General features: G+C 51.9%; 1 protein-coding gene across 1 annotated transcript in view; it reads left to right on the top strand.

The window, feature by feature from the left end:
* Nucleotides 1-17068, top strand: part of SDK2 (sidekick cell adhesion molecule 2) — a 268402-nt gene that overhangs the window by 116738 nt on the left and 134596 nt on the right. Inside the window, exon 2 of the mRNA XM_081581340.1 lies at nucleotides 10790-10949. Coding sequence (XP_081437466.1) covers nucleotides 10790-10949 — 160 coding nt within the window. The remainder of the gene's footprint in view (nucleotides 1-10789; nucleotides 10950-17068) is intronic.

The following is a 17068-nucleotide window of genomic DNA, read 5'->3' as shown; positions in this document are numbered from 1 at the left end:
TTTCTCCATCACCAGAGCTCAGAGGACCAGGTGAGAGTGGTACCCACGCGATGGAGAGAGCTCACCTGCTAGGAGGTCTTAAAGAGAAGCAGCTGGAGGAGTGACAGGTGCCAGGTGGGACAGTGTCTTTTGGGCCTGACCAGCTAGCTGACCCCTAAACCTGAGTTTTGGCAAGCCCATCATCCCACCCCTGGCAAGGGGTGGGGGGTTGTCTTAAGTTCCAGCTGTGAAGCAGGAGAATTGCTGCAAGCTGGTGTCACTTCGGGGTCATCAAGGGGAAGACAAGCGTCCTCCACATGGCATCACGGAGCTTCTTGGGAGGGATTCCAGGAGTTAGGGAGAATTTTATTCTCACCATTTTTATAGCTCTAATGAATCTGAATGCACTGAAATGATAATAGCACTGTTAGATAAAAGCATTCTAATCAATGGTATAAGTTTAATCTTTGAACCCACCAGCTGAAATGTATGGCAGGGCTTCCTTCCCCCTCTGTTAATTGCAGAATAAACCCATCGGAAATGAGAACCATCTTTTTTCCATGCAAGGCTGGGAAAGCTCTGGTGTTATTTACCTGTGTGTTTCCGCGGGAGGCCCCCCGACTGTGAAATGGGTTTGCAGAGGTTACGCCAAGTAATAATAGGCATAATAGGGGCTCCCCTTGTGTGGGCTCTTCATGCAGGTGCTGGCTGAACCACTTACCCCTCTCCACAGGCTATGGGGTAGGCACTGCTGTTATCCCATTTTTCCACTGTAGACTCTGAGATGCAGAGGGGTTACAGAGAGACGTCCAGGGTCCCATAGCTGGACAGTAGTCAAGCCAGGGGGCTTCCCAAGTGGCTCAGTGGTAAAGAACCCACCTGCCAATGCAAGAGATGCATGTTTGATCCCTGGGTCGGGAAGATCCCCTGGAGAGGAAATGGCAACCCACTCCAGTATTCTTGCCTGGAGAATCCCATGGACTGAGGAACCTAGAGGGCTTCAGTCCGTGGGGTCGCAGAGAGTCCGACAGGACAAGCTGAGCCAGGACTCAGATCCAAGTAACCCCACTCCAGGGCCTCGGCTTGTAACCCACTCGACTGTCCGGACCTTGCAACGGCAGAGTGGGGAGAACACAGAGGAATATCAGCTCTCAAAATGGAGGTGGCCTGGCCAAGTTCAACCACAAGTTCGCGTGTCTGGTTTTGTTTTTTTTTTCTTTTGGGGCCTCCTGCAGGTCAGACTCACCGCCCAGCTCTGGGGCCGGGGAGGCAAAGAGGCCCATCCACACCACATGCGGCTCCTGTGTGTGTCCTACATGCTGTAAGGGATGAAACCCCAGAAGTCTGGGAGCCCTGGAGTTGGACATCAGGAAGAAAGTTACAGAGCTTGGCACACTGAGCCTGAAGAGCGAGCAGGCAGGAGGGAGGCTTTCTGGCTGATGTACAATGGGCCGGCGGTGGGGGAGATGGAGGCGGGGTTCTTGGGACACACCCCCCCCAACCCTCCCTTTCCCCAAGCTGGGCCCCGCCGGCCTGCTCGCCACTCCCCAGGGCCGTGTCGGGGCTCGGTTGCCCTGGCTGCCCTGGTGGCTGGGCCCCCCCTAATCAGATTAGATGTGTATTCAAACAAATTGATGATCCGTTCCATTAGATGCTCTTTGAACACGCTTTTCTGAGCGAGAAATCCATTCGGTTGCAGCTGTGGAGGCTGAGACGTAATTGACTACCGCGCCCTCCCAGGCCCCAACGTCAGGAGGTGCCCGGTTTCCTGAAGGTCACCGGCAAGGATTAGATTAAGGAGGGCGAGGGCCTTCCTTCCTGGCTAATGAAGCACTTGGCATGCAGGCAGCACTGGCCGGAGCTGGGCCAGGCATCTGCCAGGAGACAGGAAAGGGGCATAAATTAGCATCTCATTTGTGGGTGAAGCAGGGAGGGGAAGGGGATCCAGAGCGGAGGGACTAGGAGGCTGGGGGGCTGGCAGGCTCTGGCTGAGGGGGCAGGAGCGGGCAGGCATGTCAGGCATGGGGTGTGAGGGCAAGAAGAACCGCTGGGAAGCCTGGGGTCCCCTGTCTGCCTGCTAGCATCTGCCTGCTGCATGTGTACCCCGAACGTTTATTAGGAGCGGTGGGGCTCAAACAGGCTTCTGCATGGTGCTCTTCAGGGGACCACAGCTGCAGGGCAGCTTCCAGGCTCAGCACCTCCCTGACCTGGGTTTCGGAGGAAAAGGCATCGCTGGCGTGGTGCAGAAGCTCCAGCAGCTCCAGCTGCTCCTATCCTGGTCCCAAACCTTTGCTCAGGGCCTAAAAAGCCATCTCGAAGCCAGACTTGGCTGTTGAGCCAGCTTGAAGTGGCCTCGAATTCTGAAAGCTGAGACTTGGGACATTCAGGAGACAATGGGCTCTGTAAGGGGGTGCGACCAAGTCAGGGGAAAATAGGTGGGACGGTGATATTACCCCTGGACCCCATTTCCCCATCTCCTCCTCCTGTGATCGCCTCCAGGGGCCTGAAGAGCAAGAAAGAACATCTGTAGGGGTCAATCGCTGTGCTCTGAACTTGACATACGTTGGCTCACTTAAGTCCTCCCAGGAGCCTCTGGGGCAGAGGTTGGAATCTCTTGCGTGAACAGACCAGTAAGGCTGGGGAGGTTACTCTGCTCAAGGTCACACTTTACTTGGTGTAGCAACGGGCATTTAAACCCAGTTTCTTGTCTCCCACTGGGATCTTCAAGCCAGCCCCTTGGGAAAGGGTGCACCCGGGGGCTTGGGTGGCGAGCAGAGCTGTGAGATGGGGACCCCAGGTCTGCCTTTCCTTCCCAAGAAGCCCCCAGGACTCCAGCCCTTGCCTCATTTTACTTGACCCCTCCCACCCGCATCTATTCATCTTCTGGACCCTTTGAAGTCTTATCCCCAGGCTTTGCTGCCTGCACCACACTAGCCAAGCCCTCCATAACCCCCACCCCTAGGTGGGCCGCTCTTCCCTGGGCGATCGTGCTCTGTTATCCTTCCAGCATCCTCTGGACCCGTGCCTGGCCAGCCCGCCTGGTTCACCCTCATTCCCAATCTAGTCCTGAACCATGACATTGAAAGCTGGGGTAGTAACGCCTCTGCCACATAGCTGGTGTAGCCCCTGCTTGTGGCTTCCAACCCCTGAGAGAGGCCACCATCGCTCATTTAGCCCCTGTGAGGCCACAGGTCGGGGTGTGGAGAGTGGGACAGCTCATAGGGAAGCCCCACATCACTTACAGAAAGATCCCGAACTCTGGAGTCTGCCAGATCTGGGTTTACGTCTATGTGGCAAGGTCGTATGACCGAATGTTCCCGAGTTTCATCTGTAAAATGGGAACAAAGATAGCACCAGCCTTGAGAAGTCCCTGTGACTCTTAACTGAAATGATGGACATAAAGCACTTCATATGTGGGGAGTTCTAGAGATGGCGTGAAATCAAGGCAGCAGGAATACAAGTGTGGGGAGAGGAGGGCTTTGTGGAGAGGGGCCTGCCCGGAGCCTCTGCCTCCTCTGACCTGGGGTCCAGCCAGATCTGGGGAGGGGACCAGTTAGGAGGCCACGGAGGTCAATCTAGGCTAGTGCAGAGGCTAGGGACTGGTGAGGTGAAAAGTTTGCAGGAATCCCAGCCTCCACCCTGTCCTCAAGCTTTCCAGAGAATCCGAGATGGCTGAGTAGCTGCTCAAAGGGAGAGGCTGTGGGGTCTTTCAGAGCTGGGGAGGGGGTGGTCCAGGCTTGGTGCCCCATGAAGCGGGCTCTAGAGGGCACACAGACATCTTTTGGCCAGTTAGCAGCATTAGTGGCGGGTGGAGGTCTTCACCCTGGCTGGCACTCCCAGCTGGCGGGGGTCTGGCTCCAGGGGAGGTGGGCTTCCCAAACCTGAGCTGGCTGGGAGGTCAGATCCCAGGAGAGATGGGGTAGGCTCCAGAGAAATATGGCATTATTGTGCTAGGGGCTGAAGGGAAGGGGGAGAGGTTAACGTTGGGATAAGCATCTGCGTGGGACCATTTCGCCTGGAGCTTGCAGTCAAAGAATGACAATGGGGGTGTTTAATGGGAATTTGGAGGAACCGGCGGCCAGGGCCCTGGAGCTGTTCTGGGAAACCAGATGTTAGCCCAGAACTGAGGCGGTGGTGGCTCTTCCTTGAGAAGAAGTTTGGGCTCTGGTGATCAGGGATCCCACCCCCCTACCCCCCCGCAGCACCGAGCCGTTCCACACCCCTGAGTCCCGTGCACACAGAAGACCTGTCCTCTCATGCATGACCAGTAGGCCTGCCCGTGACCGCGCACCCTGTCCACTCACAAACGTGTTTGCATCTGTGTGCATACATCTGATTATAGATAAATGAAAAGTGAAAGTTGCTCAGTTGTGTTTGACTCTTTGCGACCCCATAGGCTATACAGTCCGTGGAATTCTCCAGGCCAGAATACTGGAGTGGGTAGCCCTTCCCTTCTCCAGGGGATCTTCCCAACCCAGGGATCCAACCCAGGTCTCCGGCATTGCAGGCGGATTCTTTGCCAGCTGATTTTAAATAAATAATCCATACCTATAGAGTTCAGCAGGGCTTCCCTGGTAGCTCAGCGGTAAAGAACCTGCCTGTCGGGAGAGAAGCTCAGGGATGTGAGGGTGATCAGGTTGCAACATCCATCACCCCACTGATCAACAGGGTGATTCGGCTGACCTGGCTGGCTAGGCCCATGTCCCCGTCCTCCCTCACCGCCCCACATGCGTCCCTCCCGAAGCTGCACGCTTGGTCAAAGAGGACAGCCATCCCCGACAGAGGAGGACCCGTCTTTGGTCAATATATACAAGTAGCTGTGCTGTCTGCTAGAATCTCCAAGCACGCTCTCAGGAAAGAGACTCAGGTTCAATCCCTGGGTCAGGAAGTTCCCCTGGAGAAAGAAATGGCCACCCACTCCAGTATTCTTGCCTGGGAAATCCCATGGACAGAGGAGCCTGGCGGGCCACAGTCCTGGGGTCGCAAAGAGTCGGACACGACTTAGCGACTAAACAGCAACAGCAATAAAACACTTTCTAAAAGTTAAGAAAAAGACAGAATAAAAAAGTGTGGGCCCCTCTCTCCCAGCCCCCAGTCCCCCCCCCAGTTCTCCTCCCTAAAGTGTCCCTGAGCCCAGTTTCTTATGGGACCCTCTAGAAGAAGCCTGTGCCTGTACAAGCAAATCGATTTTTATCCTTGAAAAAAAAAAAGTGTGCCCAAGTGATAGCTGATTACACACCCCATTCTACACCTTGCCCTTTTCGCTTAACAGTAGGTCTCAGGGTTTGTTCCAGAGCCTTTCGGTGCAGAGAATTCTATTGTTTGGAGGCGCAACCATTTCTTTGACCAGCGCCCTCTTGACAGACATTCAGGTCATTTCCAAGCTTTTGCTGTTACAAAACACAGTGTTGCCTTGCCATGCTGTCACTTTATCTGTACACGTGTGTATGCGTGTGTGTGTGAAGGAGAAATTCCTTAAAGAGTTGGTGGTGGAGGGGTGCATTTTTAGTTTTGATGGAATTGCCAAGCTGTGTGCGTGAGGCCTGGATCTCTGCAGGCTAACCAACCCCGGGGTTTTATCGTGTTTTCAAATCTTGGCCAAAGTGATAGGAAAAAAAAAGTATCTTATTGAGTTTGCCTTGCCTTTCTCTTATCGCAAAGTTCAGCATCTTTGTCTGTGTCTCCAAGTTATTTGTAATTCTTCTCTGTGAGCGGTTCATATCCTATGCCCATTTTTCTGTGGTTTGTTCATCTTTTTCTTATTGATTTATGAGAATATTTTTTATATCAGGAAAATGAGCTCTTTGTCCATGATAGAAGTTGCAAATATTTTCCCCCAGTTTGTCATTTGTTGCTTTTTGTTTATGGGTATTTTTTTTTCCATGCAAGATTTTTATACAGTTGAAGGTATCAATCTGTTTTTGACTTTCTGGAGTTTCTGTAGTACTTAGAAAGTACTTGGCAAATTCTTTGCTTTGCTGAGATTGTGCATTTTTAAGCCCCTGTGATTTTTTTCTAGTTCTTTTAGAATTTCATTTTTTTTGTTTAAAATATTGTTTAAAACATTGATCTATCTAGCATTTATTTTGCAGTAAAATGTGAGGAATAGATTCAGCTTGATTTTTTTTCCCTCAAATGTCATCCTGGTTGCTCCCAGGCCATTTGTTGAATAATTGATCTATTCCCCACTGACCTGAAATTCTACTTTAATCCTCTCTTAAATATCCCATGTATACTGGAGTCTATTTCTTGACTCTCTGGTGCATTGCTTCATTGGTCCATTTGAAAAAGAACACACTGCTTTAATGATTGCAGCTTTATGATATAGTTTGATATGTGTGCTAATCTCTTCTGCTTGCCGTTCTTTTTCAGAATTTTCTTGTCTATTCTTTTGTGGTTTTCTTAAGTGTAAATTTTTGAATCATTTTGTCTAGCCTAAGAAATCTTCCATGTGTATGTTTTCAAAGTGAGGAAAAGTTGATGAGAATGACATCTGTGGAATGTTGATTCTCTCAACCTTTATCCATTCTCCGTTATCCCTTTCCCACTGAGAATGTGGCTAGCAGGGCTGTCGTGTACAGTAGTCCAAGTTGTGTATTGCACAATCCCAGAACTAAGGTTGAGAGGCTGCTGGCCCCTGCCAAGAGTGTGTGAGCTCTTCCCCCTAGGGGATGTGCCCCCCTGCCTATATGATCAAGAGTAGTAATAACTGCCTCTCCCATAGCACACACCAGTCACTTTCCTTTCCTAAGCACTTTATGTTTTTTAATTAAAGCCTCACAACAAACATATCCCCAGTTTACAGCTAAGGACACTGAAGTGCAGAAAGTCAAAGTCACTTGCTCAAGGTCAATGATCTGTGTTACCCACCTGTACAGTCATGACGCAGAAATCTATTCCTGCATATAAGCGCACGCACGTGTGCACACACACACACTCAGACACACAGATACACATGCAATCAGAGATTCATCCAGACACACATATGAATACACAGACACACGTGGATACATACTTACATACATACAAAGATGCAACATATGCATGCTCAAAGACACAGAGAGAGAGAGACACACACACACACACACACACACACACACACACACACACAGGCTGTTCCCACCAGCATCCTTCTCCCATTAGAGTCTTTCCTGCTACAGCTCACTCACTCCCAGGCCCCCGCTTTGGGGCAGGGCCGGCCCATTTAGGAAAACAGGCTGGCAGGGCTCACTACCAGGCCTGCTCTCAGTTCTGCCTGGGCCTCCCTCCCAAATCCCTGTATCCTGACATGAGTCCCGACACGAGGGGCCTTTCATCTTCGGGAAAAGGAAGTGTGGCCGCATCTCAGGGTCTTGGGGCAGGGAGCCTTGGTCTCAGCCAGGCGGCCTTGTTAGGATCGCTTGGAATGAGGGAAGCCGCTCTGATCTGGGTACCCAGCAGGTTCTCAGGAAAGGCTAGCCCCCCACCTCCCCTCTTCCCTCAAGTCATTATCTCCGGCAGCCTCTGAAATCAGCCCATCCAAGCAGAAGCCATTTGGCTCCAGACTGGCGCCCCTAGGAGAGCCTGAGGAATGAATTGGCGACTGCGAACGTGGGGGGCACATGCCCCGCGAGCCGGGTGACGGAGCCTGGGGTGTGGGTGCCAGGCGCGTGTGCCTGTGTGAGCGTGCAAGCACATACCCCCCCCCCCCGCCCACTCCTCTGGCTCTGAGTCTGCCCACCTCCAAGGGATTTGATCTTTGGGGGCTGGGAGCGTTATTGTTTTAAAACAAATGAAGGATGACAGGAGCTAACAGAGGGTTTTTAAGAACGCGATTCAAAGGGCTCTTGAAAGCTGCTGGAGAATATGAATGCGCCTTTGAAGTGCGAATGTGCCCATTTGTTAAACTGAGAGGAGCCGGCTGCCTCCGAGGGTGGGGAATCGTTTTTCTTGGCAAATGAGTGCCTGCCTGCCTCTCCGCCCTTCGCCAGCTCCAGAGATGCGCGAGGACCCCAGAAACGGGGGACCAGGGGGTGGCCGCCATCCCCTCAGGACACACTCTGGGAGAGGCGCCGTTTCAGCTGTCTTTAAGGCAGTGTGCTCGCATGACCGTTGTTAAGAGTGATGGGCAGATGCGGGTGAGCAGCGTCAGCTCCGGGATGGGAACATCGGCGGTCCCGCGGAGAGATGCCGAGGGGCAGATGGTCCAGGGTGCGCCCCTTGCACGCATGCACCTGCTCTCCGGCCGCCGTCGGTCCACCCCCCGGCCTGCAGTGGCCCCCACGGTGAGGGTCGGTAGCAGGGCTGGGATTCCAGGAAGACTCCTCACAGTCTCTAGTGAAGATGGAGAGACCTTTGGATTGGGGAGGATGTCAGCTGGTGGACCTGGGCCCCAAGCCGACATACGGCTTGCCCTGAGTTGTCGGTCTGTGCGTAAGCTCAGAGTGAAGCTTTGTCACAAATGCTGAACCTTATCTCAAAACCAAGGATGCCCAACCCTGGTTAAATCTGAGGGTGAGAGGATAGAGCGGGGATCCAGGCCTCCGAGCCCCACTGATGCTCCAAAGATTCCACCTGGGATTCAGGAGGGGCCCGGCTCCCCCCAGCAATGCAACGTTCATTCCCTGGGTTGGGACGATCCCCTGGAGAAGGGCATGGCTACCCACTCCAGTATTCTTACCTGGAGAATCCCATGGACAGAGGAGCCTGGTGGGCTACAGCCCATGGGGTCTCAAGGAATTGGACACTATTGAGGGACTAACACTATCTCATTTAACTCTTAAGATACCGCAGTGGCTGTTTCTCTTCCTGTGTCTCCTGATGGAGAAAGTGAGACTCAACGAGATGAATAAGTGCCCACACCCAGACACCAGAGCACAGACAGGGTGTGGTGCCAGGACCCGCAAGGCTTGAAGGGCCGATGCCCAGTGCCTGCTTTGCCAGCAGCTTTTTGGCTTTGAGCACCGCCCACCCCTCGGGCAGGCTGATGGGTGGAAGGTGCTTGGATTTGGGTCTGGCAAGCTCAGACGGTAAAGGGTCTGCCTACAATGCGGGAGACCCGGGTTCAATCCCTGGGTCAGGAAGGTCTCCTGGAGAAGGAAATGGCACCCCACTCCAGTATTCTTGCCTGGAAAATCCCATGGATGGAGGAGCCTGGTGGGCTACAGTCCATGGGTTGCAAAGAGTCAGACACGACTGGGCGACTTCTCCTTCACTCTTCACTTTCAAGCCTGGACCTGACTCGCCTTGGTTGCAGCACAGGGCTGTGGGGTCCCCGGGCCGCACCCCTGACAGCAGTGGGAGCGCTGCGCTGAGCAGCAGGCGATCAGAGCCCCCGCAGAGCGTGCTCTCTGGATGAGCTGGTGAACAGTGCTTCCTGGAGCTCACCTCCTCCATCAATCAAATGCAGAGGCGTTGAGTCCACGTGTGGGTGCCTTAAACCCATCTTCCTCTCCATCCACGTTTCACCTTCATGGCCAAGTGCAGGGTTAAGTGCTCAGCCTGCAGGGCTGGCTCCTTGCCTTCCAGCTGTGTGACCCTGGGCGGGTTTCTAACCCCTCTTTGAAAGGTGGATTTTGATCCTGTCTGATTGTAGGCTTGTGCGTAGATCTGGTGAGAGGATGTTAAAGCCCTTGGAACGACCCAGAACCTCGTAGTGCTTTAGTCCCTGTGTTGTTTCCAGTGCGGGCCCCTCCACCAGCCCATCCCCTAAAACACAGGTCTGCTCAAGGATGGGCGTGGAGGCCCTCTCCCCCTTCCTGCGTCTCCCAGTTCTTTGTCAACCCCCTTGTCTATTTCACGTCTGCCCCTTTTCCAACTGGCCGGAAGACAGACAGCCTCTATTTCCACCCAACGCTTTTGGTCTCAGTGGTCCCCTGAAGTCTGGGGTCCCGTGTGCGTTGTCTGTGTCGAACGAAAGGAGCTACGCGGGGCGCGTGCTTGGCTGGGCTAACTGAGTCGGGTCAAAGGGTTAAGGAAGAGATTAGAGCGAGGGCTGCACCCCACATCTGCAGCCTAGGCAGTGGCACTTCTTCTGGCCCCACAGCCAACCTGGCGGTGAAGGGGGGCCCACTAGAGGGACCCCACCCTTGGTGCCTGGAAGGGTTTCCTCCAGCCTCGGGAAGCAGGACTCAGGCCACCTCCATCACTTGCCACTCCTGTCAACCCAGGCGTCCTATCCCTGTTTCCCTTGAGATTTTTTTTTTTTACATATTAAAGTTAATGTATTGGAGTACAGTTGATTTATGATGCTGTGTTAGTTTCTGCTTTACAGCAAAGTGAGTCAGTTATACGTATAATGTATCCACCCTTTTTTAGATTCTGTTCCCATGTAAGTCATTACAGAGTACTGAGGAACGTTCCCTGTGTATACAGCAGGTCCTTATTAGTAGTGTGTGTGTCAGCTCCAGTCTCCCGGTTTATCCATGCCCCCTTTCCCCTCCTTTCTATGTGACGTTTATTTTCCCTTTGGATAAAGTGTAGAAGTGTTCCCCACCCCCTTCCTTCTTCCTTAGAAGGAGAAACCAGAAGCAAAGGGTGTCGGATGGATGGGGATCCCCGGGGGGGAGATACCGAAAGTCCTGGAGCGTCGGGGTGGCTGCCGAGGTGGTTGGCCCAGGGGGTTCTGGGAGGAGGGAGGCGGGGAGAACTCGCTCTGCGTGCAAGCCCTGAAGTCACACTGACCTGAGCTCCAGCCCTTCCTGGGCACAGGACCTTCGCAGGTTACCCGCTGCACCTGCCCCGTCTGCCTCCCAGAGGCCGGGCTCCGGGTGAGCGACTGTGGGCAGTTGAGAAGTGGTAACTGGTGTCTCGGTGCCTCTGTTCTCCGCAGATGACGTGGCCCCCTATTTCAAGACGGAGCCGGTGCGGACGCAGGTGCACCTGGAGGGGAACCGCCTTGTGCTCACGTGCATGGCCGAGGGCAGCTGGCCGCTGGAGTTCAAGTGGCTGCACAACAATCGGGAGCTGACCAAGTTCTCCCTGGAGTACAGGCAAGCACGCCGCCCCTTTCTTCCCTCCCGGCTGCCAGGGTCCTGCCGTGTCCTGGAGGGGTACCTGAAGGGGGAGGGGGCTGGATGGCAGTTTGGAGGCGTTCTGGTCCAGGGCTACAGGGAGGCTGGGATGGCAGAACTTGCAGGGTGGGTGGGTGGGAGGGTGGGGGTCAAGGCAGCCTTGCCCGGGGGTGAGAAGACCCTGCCGGCTAAGCCAGCAGAGGATGACCGGAGGGTGGGCTGGGGGCGCCGCCCTGATAGGGTGGTCCAGGCAGCCTTGGACAGGGCAGAGGTGATGATTAGGGCAGAGGAGCTCAATGCCAATGTGAGCTGTGACCAGATCGCCCCCAACTGAGAAGATGCTGCTGTCTCAGGGGAGCTGTTGGAGAGGCCTGGGTCCAAGAGAGGGCCGTGGCATGTGACTACCCAAGATCCATAAATGATGGAAAGATTCTGTTTGGGAGGGAAATTCAGGGGGAACATGGAAGTGGGACCCCCTGGGCGTTTGGACTTCCCTCCGCTTCCTGCTATACCCCCACACTGTGCTGGGGGTTGGCCTGGCCCGCTTCCCCAGGACACTGCCAAGTGGGGAGAGAGGGGAACACAGAAAGAGAGCCAGGTCTCAGCAAGGGCAGGTGGGAGAGTGCGAGCGAGGCAGCTACTCCTGAAGCCGGGCGGCCTCCAGCCTCTCGCCTGGCTCTCCCCCTATCCAGCTCCTCTCCCCCCGCCCTGTTTTATTGGCTGCCGACCCTGCGCCTGGTAATTAATCCCTCGGCCTGATGTGCATAATAGGTTTTGTTGGGGAAACAAGATTGTCTTGCCCTGGGGATGTTGATACAGATCAGGGACAGGAATGCAAATGAGAGGAGGGGGATTTAATTGCTTGAGGAGCTGTCCTTTCCAGGAAACCATCCTTTTCTTCATGAAGCCAGGAAGCCAGCGTTTGGGGTGACCCCAGTGCCTGGGTTCCCTCTGCCCCAACACTGGTCTGGATGGGCTTGGTGGTGACGCCAAAAACTCGGCCTCTGTACACAGGTGCGGCTTTGAATCTCAGAGACAGAGTTTTCAGTGCAGTAGGAAAGAATAGCTTTATTGCTTTGCCAGGCAAACGGGGACACAGCAGGCTTGTGCCCTCAAAAACCTGTGTCCCAACCCAGGAGGATTTGGGGAGTCCTATAGCAGTAGTTCAAGGGTGGGGTTGCTGATCAGATTAGGGGGTGCACTCCTTTAATCTGGCTTTAGGTGGTCTCCTGATGAGAGAGAGAGACCATCTGTGGTTCTTGAGGTTATCAAACTGTGACCTTCCCTCTGAAATGAAGAATGCCTCATCAGATACTTGGTCTTCCATTTATTGGGGCTTTTCCTTTTGTAAGTGGGCTTTCCAGGTAGCTCAGTGGTAAAGAATCCACCTGCAATTCAGGAGACCCGGGTTCGATCCCTGGATTGGGAAGATCCCCTGGAGAAGGGAATAGCAACCCACTCCAGTATTCCTGCCTGGACTTTGTGTGTGTGTCATTCGTCGTGTCTGACTAGTTGGGAACCTATGGACTGTAGCCTGCCAGGCTCCTCTGTCCATGGAATTCTCCAGGCAAGAGTACTGGAGTGGGTTTCCATTCCCTTCTACAGGGGATCTTCCCGACCCAGGGATCAAACCCGGGCCTCCTGCATTGCAGGCAGGTTCTTTACCCTCTGAGCCACAAGGAAGGGCAACACTAACACTTTAGTTCCGTAAGGAGTTCAAAGATACTATTATGTGCGTCCCTTGAGGTGGAACCAGGACCCCGCCCCAAGCGTCCACTGTCGCTTCTTGGCCGCTCCTCCCTGTCTCTGCATCCCCTCCCTTCCCTGATTAGCAACCCTCTGGACTGCAGGGAAGGTCATGGAGGCTGAAGGCTGTTTCCTGCATAGAAGAAACGGTCACATAATGAGACTTTGGTGCCCAGGAGCCCCACAAGCTCCTGCTGGCTTTCAGTGGGAGTGGCCACTATGGCAAACGAGAGAGCGGGAGGGGACAGGGAGGGAGGACCACCCTCCCATCTGTGGATGGTGAGAGACCTGGATCCGGATGAAGGAGGCCCTCCAGGGCTGGCCACTCTGGACTTTGGTTCTCCAGGGAGCCACGAGGAGACCAGAGGGGCCTCCCTGAGCGGCCCCTGTGATGATTTTCAGTCGGGGTCCCAGAACCATTCCTAAAAGCTCTGTGACACCCTGGGCAGTTTTAACAGTTTCCACGAAGAGCCCCTGCAGCCTCTTGGATGGTGAACATGCTTGAGGAGGCACTCCCAGAGCATGCCGATGGCATACCACACTCTCCGTGGTGTCCCTGCCCTGGGTTTCCACCGGCAGGGAGCTGGAGGCAGGACCCAGGAGGAGGAGAGTTGATTCCTTATCTGGTTCTTCTGGTGCCTGAAACTGCGAGGACATGGGGGGTTGGTGTTAACACAGAAGCACATCCTGGCTTTTCAGGTTCAGATTTGCCCAACGATGGCATGAGCTTTCTTTGGACCCCATCAGCCCCCTGTCCCTGGAAGCATCCGAATCGTTGTCAGGGTACAGGTGTTGTTGATGATGGTAATGATGATAATAACCATTGGCAACAAAAAAAGAATTTATTTCATGGCTGATGTTATGATAGGCTCTCTGAGAGCATCTCCTTTAATCCTGTCAGCAATCCTATGGGTAGATTCCATTGTTTCTCCCCCATTCTACAGATGAGCAACTGAGGCTTAAACAGTCCACGCAAGGTCAAGTTGCTGAGTTGGGCTTCAGATATAAATCAGATGACCACAGGGCTTGAATTCTTTACCACCACCCACACTGCATCTTATTGAAGAAAGATTGTTGCCATCGCCTCCTCCATATATATATATATCCTAAGCATCTTTCTGCTAACCGTACCCTGCAAGTTCTACAGAACAAAGATGCATTTCAGAACTTGGCTGGATGGAAGATATTCAGGGGGACATAAATGAACTTGCATTCAGGGAGCTCAGTCTCTTGCCTCCTCACCCCCAGGAAGGCTGGCTATTATGCCCAGGACAGCCCCTTCCATGTGCCTTCTTTCCTGCCTTTGTCCAAACTGACTTGTCTCCTCCGCTTAGAATATTGTCCCTTTCAGAACCTTCTTTCTGTTTCCTGCAGGGTCCCAGCTCTTCAGGAAAGCCTTTCCAGATAGAACACCCGTGTGCTCTCAGTAAATCTCTCAAACACATGCGCATACACACACACACACACACACACACACACACACATACACATACACGCACACGCACACACACACACACACACACACTCATTTCTGCCTCCCTCTGCCCTCTGTTTCCGTCCCTAATACATCTCGTTATACTTTGCCTTCTAATTATTTACGTAAGACCATGCAAGTAAACCGCAGAATGAAGGAAGAGCTTTAGGTGCCTTGGCAGTTCCAGGAGTCTCAGAAGTTATTAATTGAACCAAGAACTAGATACTGTCAGGGCCTCTGGGCTCTGGGCTGTTCAGCTGTGCCCGCCTCTGGATTCAGACTTTATTCTCACTTAGTGAGAGGCGTTGAGAAGTCCAAGAGTCATAGGCTTACAGCCACATGATCTCAGAGTAGAAAGGAACTTCCCTGTAGAAGGAGATCCATGTAGAAAGACCCAGGGAAGGATTCTGACTGGTCCAGCCTGGATCTGCCCCAACCAATCCCTGTGGGGCAGCAGCATGGAGAGCTGTGACTGGCTGGGCCGTGTCACGTGTCTGCTCCCAGCCCTAGGACCTCGTGCAGCAGCTCCGCACACTAGCACCCACTGTTGGAAGTGAAAATGAGAACTCTTAGCAGAAGACAGGAAAAGGGTGTGGGGCAGACAGAACCTCCCCACCAGTCACTTTCCTGCCCTGCTCCCCGGGGAGGGCCTGGCCCACAGCAGGTGATTTTCCTTCCTTCCTTTTCTTTTTTTTAATTTTGCAAATTTCCAAATCTTGGAAAGACTATGATGGTGCCATAAACACTTGTGTACGTTTTTACCATTCACTAGTTGTTAATATTTTGTATTATTTGCCCTCTCTCTTGCTCCTTCTGTGTACACATATGTGCATTCATGAATTATTTAAGAATTAGTTGGGACTTCCCTGGTAGGCTAGTGCTTAAGGCTCTGTGGTCCCAATGCAGGGAGCCCTGGTTCAGTCCCTGGTCAGGGAACTAGATCCCACATGCACAACTAAGACCTGGGACAGCCAAATAAATAAAAATAATTTTTTAAAAAGAAATTAGTTGCAGATATTATGTCAGTTCACCCCTAAGTAAAATTTCCTAAGAAGAAGGCATTTTCCTACAGAACTACTACACAATTTTCACACTCAGGAAATTGCACGTTGATATTAATACAATACTACTATCTAATGTACAGTCCATATTCAAATTTCTCCATATGTCCCAATTATACCTTTGTGGACGTTTTTATGATTGTTATTTAATACAGGATCTAATCAAGGACCACACATTGGGTTTAGTTGTCATGACTCTTTAGACTCTAGAACTATTCCTCATTTTTCTTTCCTGTCTTTCACAGCATTGACATTTTTGAGAGTTCAGCCAGTTTTGCAAAATGTCCTCCAGTGTGGATTTGTCCAGTTATATTCTCATAATTACGTTCATCTTTTTGGCAGGAATATTATGTAGATGTACATCCTTTTCAGCACTTCACACTTGCGTGCACCTGATGTCAGTTTGTCCCATTATCGGCAATGGTAGGTTTTATCAACTGGTCAAGATGACATTCACAGATTTCTCCCTTGTCAGGGTATCGATGTAATTTCTCCCTTTTGGATGATAACTTGAGACTGTGTGAATATTCTTCTCCCCAGGAATCTCCCAGCCAGTGGTTTGACATCCATTGATGAGTCTCACCTGAATCAATTATTACCAAGATGGTTGTGACAAGCACCTTTTCCATCATTTCTTGTATTAGTTGGCATTATTTCATGAAAGAGATCTTTCCTTTCTTGCCCCCTTTAAAATAGTGTAATACCTATATGAACTCATGGATAATTTTTCATCTGTGTTTTAATCCATTCCCATCATTATTTGTTTGGACATTCATAGTAACCCAGAGTGGGCCAGTGGAGCTTCTTCAGCCCGGCTCTTGAGTCCTTTTGACCTGTGCCCATTGGATTTCTAGCACTTTCTTGCTTTTTGGCTCAACTGAAGGTTCTGGTTTCCCCTTGGGAATAAATGCATACTAAAAACCCCATCATATAAGAGATCAGTCAGCTTCTCATCATGATTCTCTGACCACTGCTTTCTGCTGAGGTCTTCCTGTCTCTTGCAAATCCTAGGTTTTGAGTTGGGTGATAATATCCAATTTCAGGCAGAAAGATGGCTGAATTTACTCAGCAAGTTGAGAGAATATAAAACTGGAAGCGACATTGTAAATTTAACTGTTTTCCATTCCGTGTTCAAAGGAAGGAGTTAGCATGCACATCCAGTCTCCAAGGATCTTTATTCTCAGTGGGATCTGTACCAGAATGAGCCAGCGATGTGTGGAGTGTGTGTGTGTGTGAGAGAGAGAGAGACATCCACACGGAAGAAAGCCTAGGCCTCTTTCTGAGTGCCAGGGACTCTGCAAGCTTTGTGGGTCTGAATCCATCCTTGGGGGCAGAATGGAAATAACCTGGACTTTGGGGTTAGGCCCACCTGAATACTTTCATGCTTTTCCCACTGACTAGCTCTGTGACGTTGGGCAGAAATACTTAGCCACTCTGAGTTTGTTTTCTCACTTTGGAACTGAGCACAGTCATGCCTACTTTAGAGGGTTATAGTGGGGAATCAAGGCAAATTGGAAGTGGTCAAACAGGAGATGGCAAGAGTGAACATCGACATTCTAGGAATCAGCAAACTAAGATGGACTGGAATGGGTGAATTTAACTCAGATGACCATTATATCTACTACTGCGGGCAGGAATCCCTTAGAAGAAATGGAGTCGCCATCACGGTCAACAAAAGAGTTCAAAATGCAGTACTTGGATGCAATCTCAAAAATGACAGAATGATCTCTGTTCGTTTCCAAGGCAAACCATTCAATATCATGGTAATCCAAGTTTATGCCCCGACCAGTAATGCTGAAGAAGCTGAAGTCGAACAG

Source organism: Giraffa tippelskirchi, chromosome 3, assembly GCF_054371585.1.
Source record: "Giraffa tippelskirchi isolate mGirTip1 chromosome 3, T2T-mGirTip1v1.2.pri, whole genome shotgun sequence".
Taxonomy (NCBI): Eukaryota; Metazoa; Chordata; class Mammalia; order Artiodactyla; family Giraffidae; genus Giraffa; species Giraffa tippelskirchi.
This window is presented reverse-complemented; position numbering and strand designations above follow the sequence as displayed.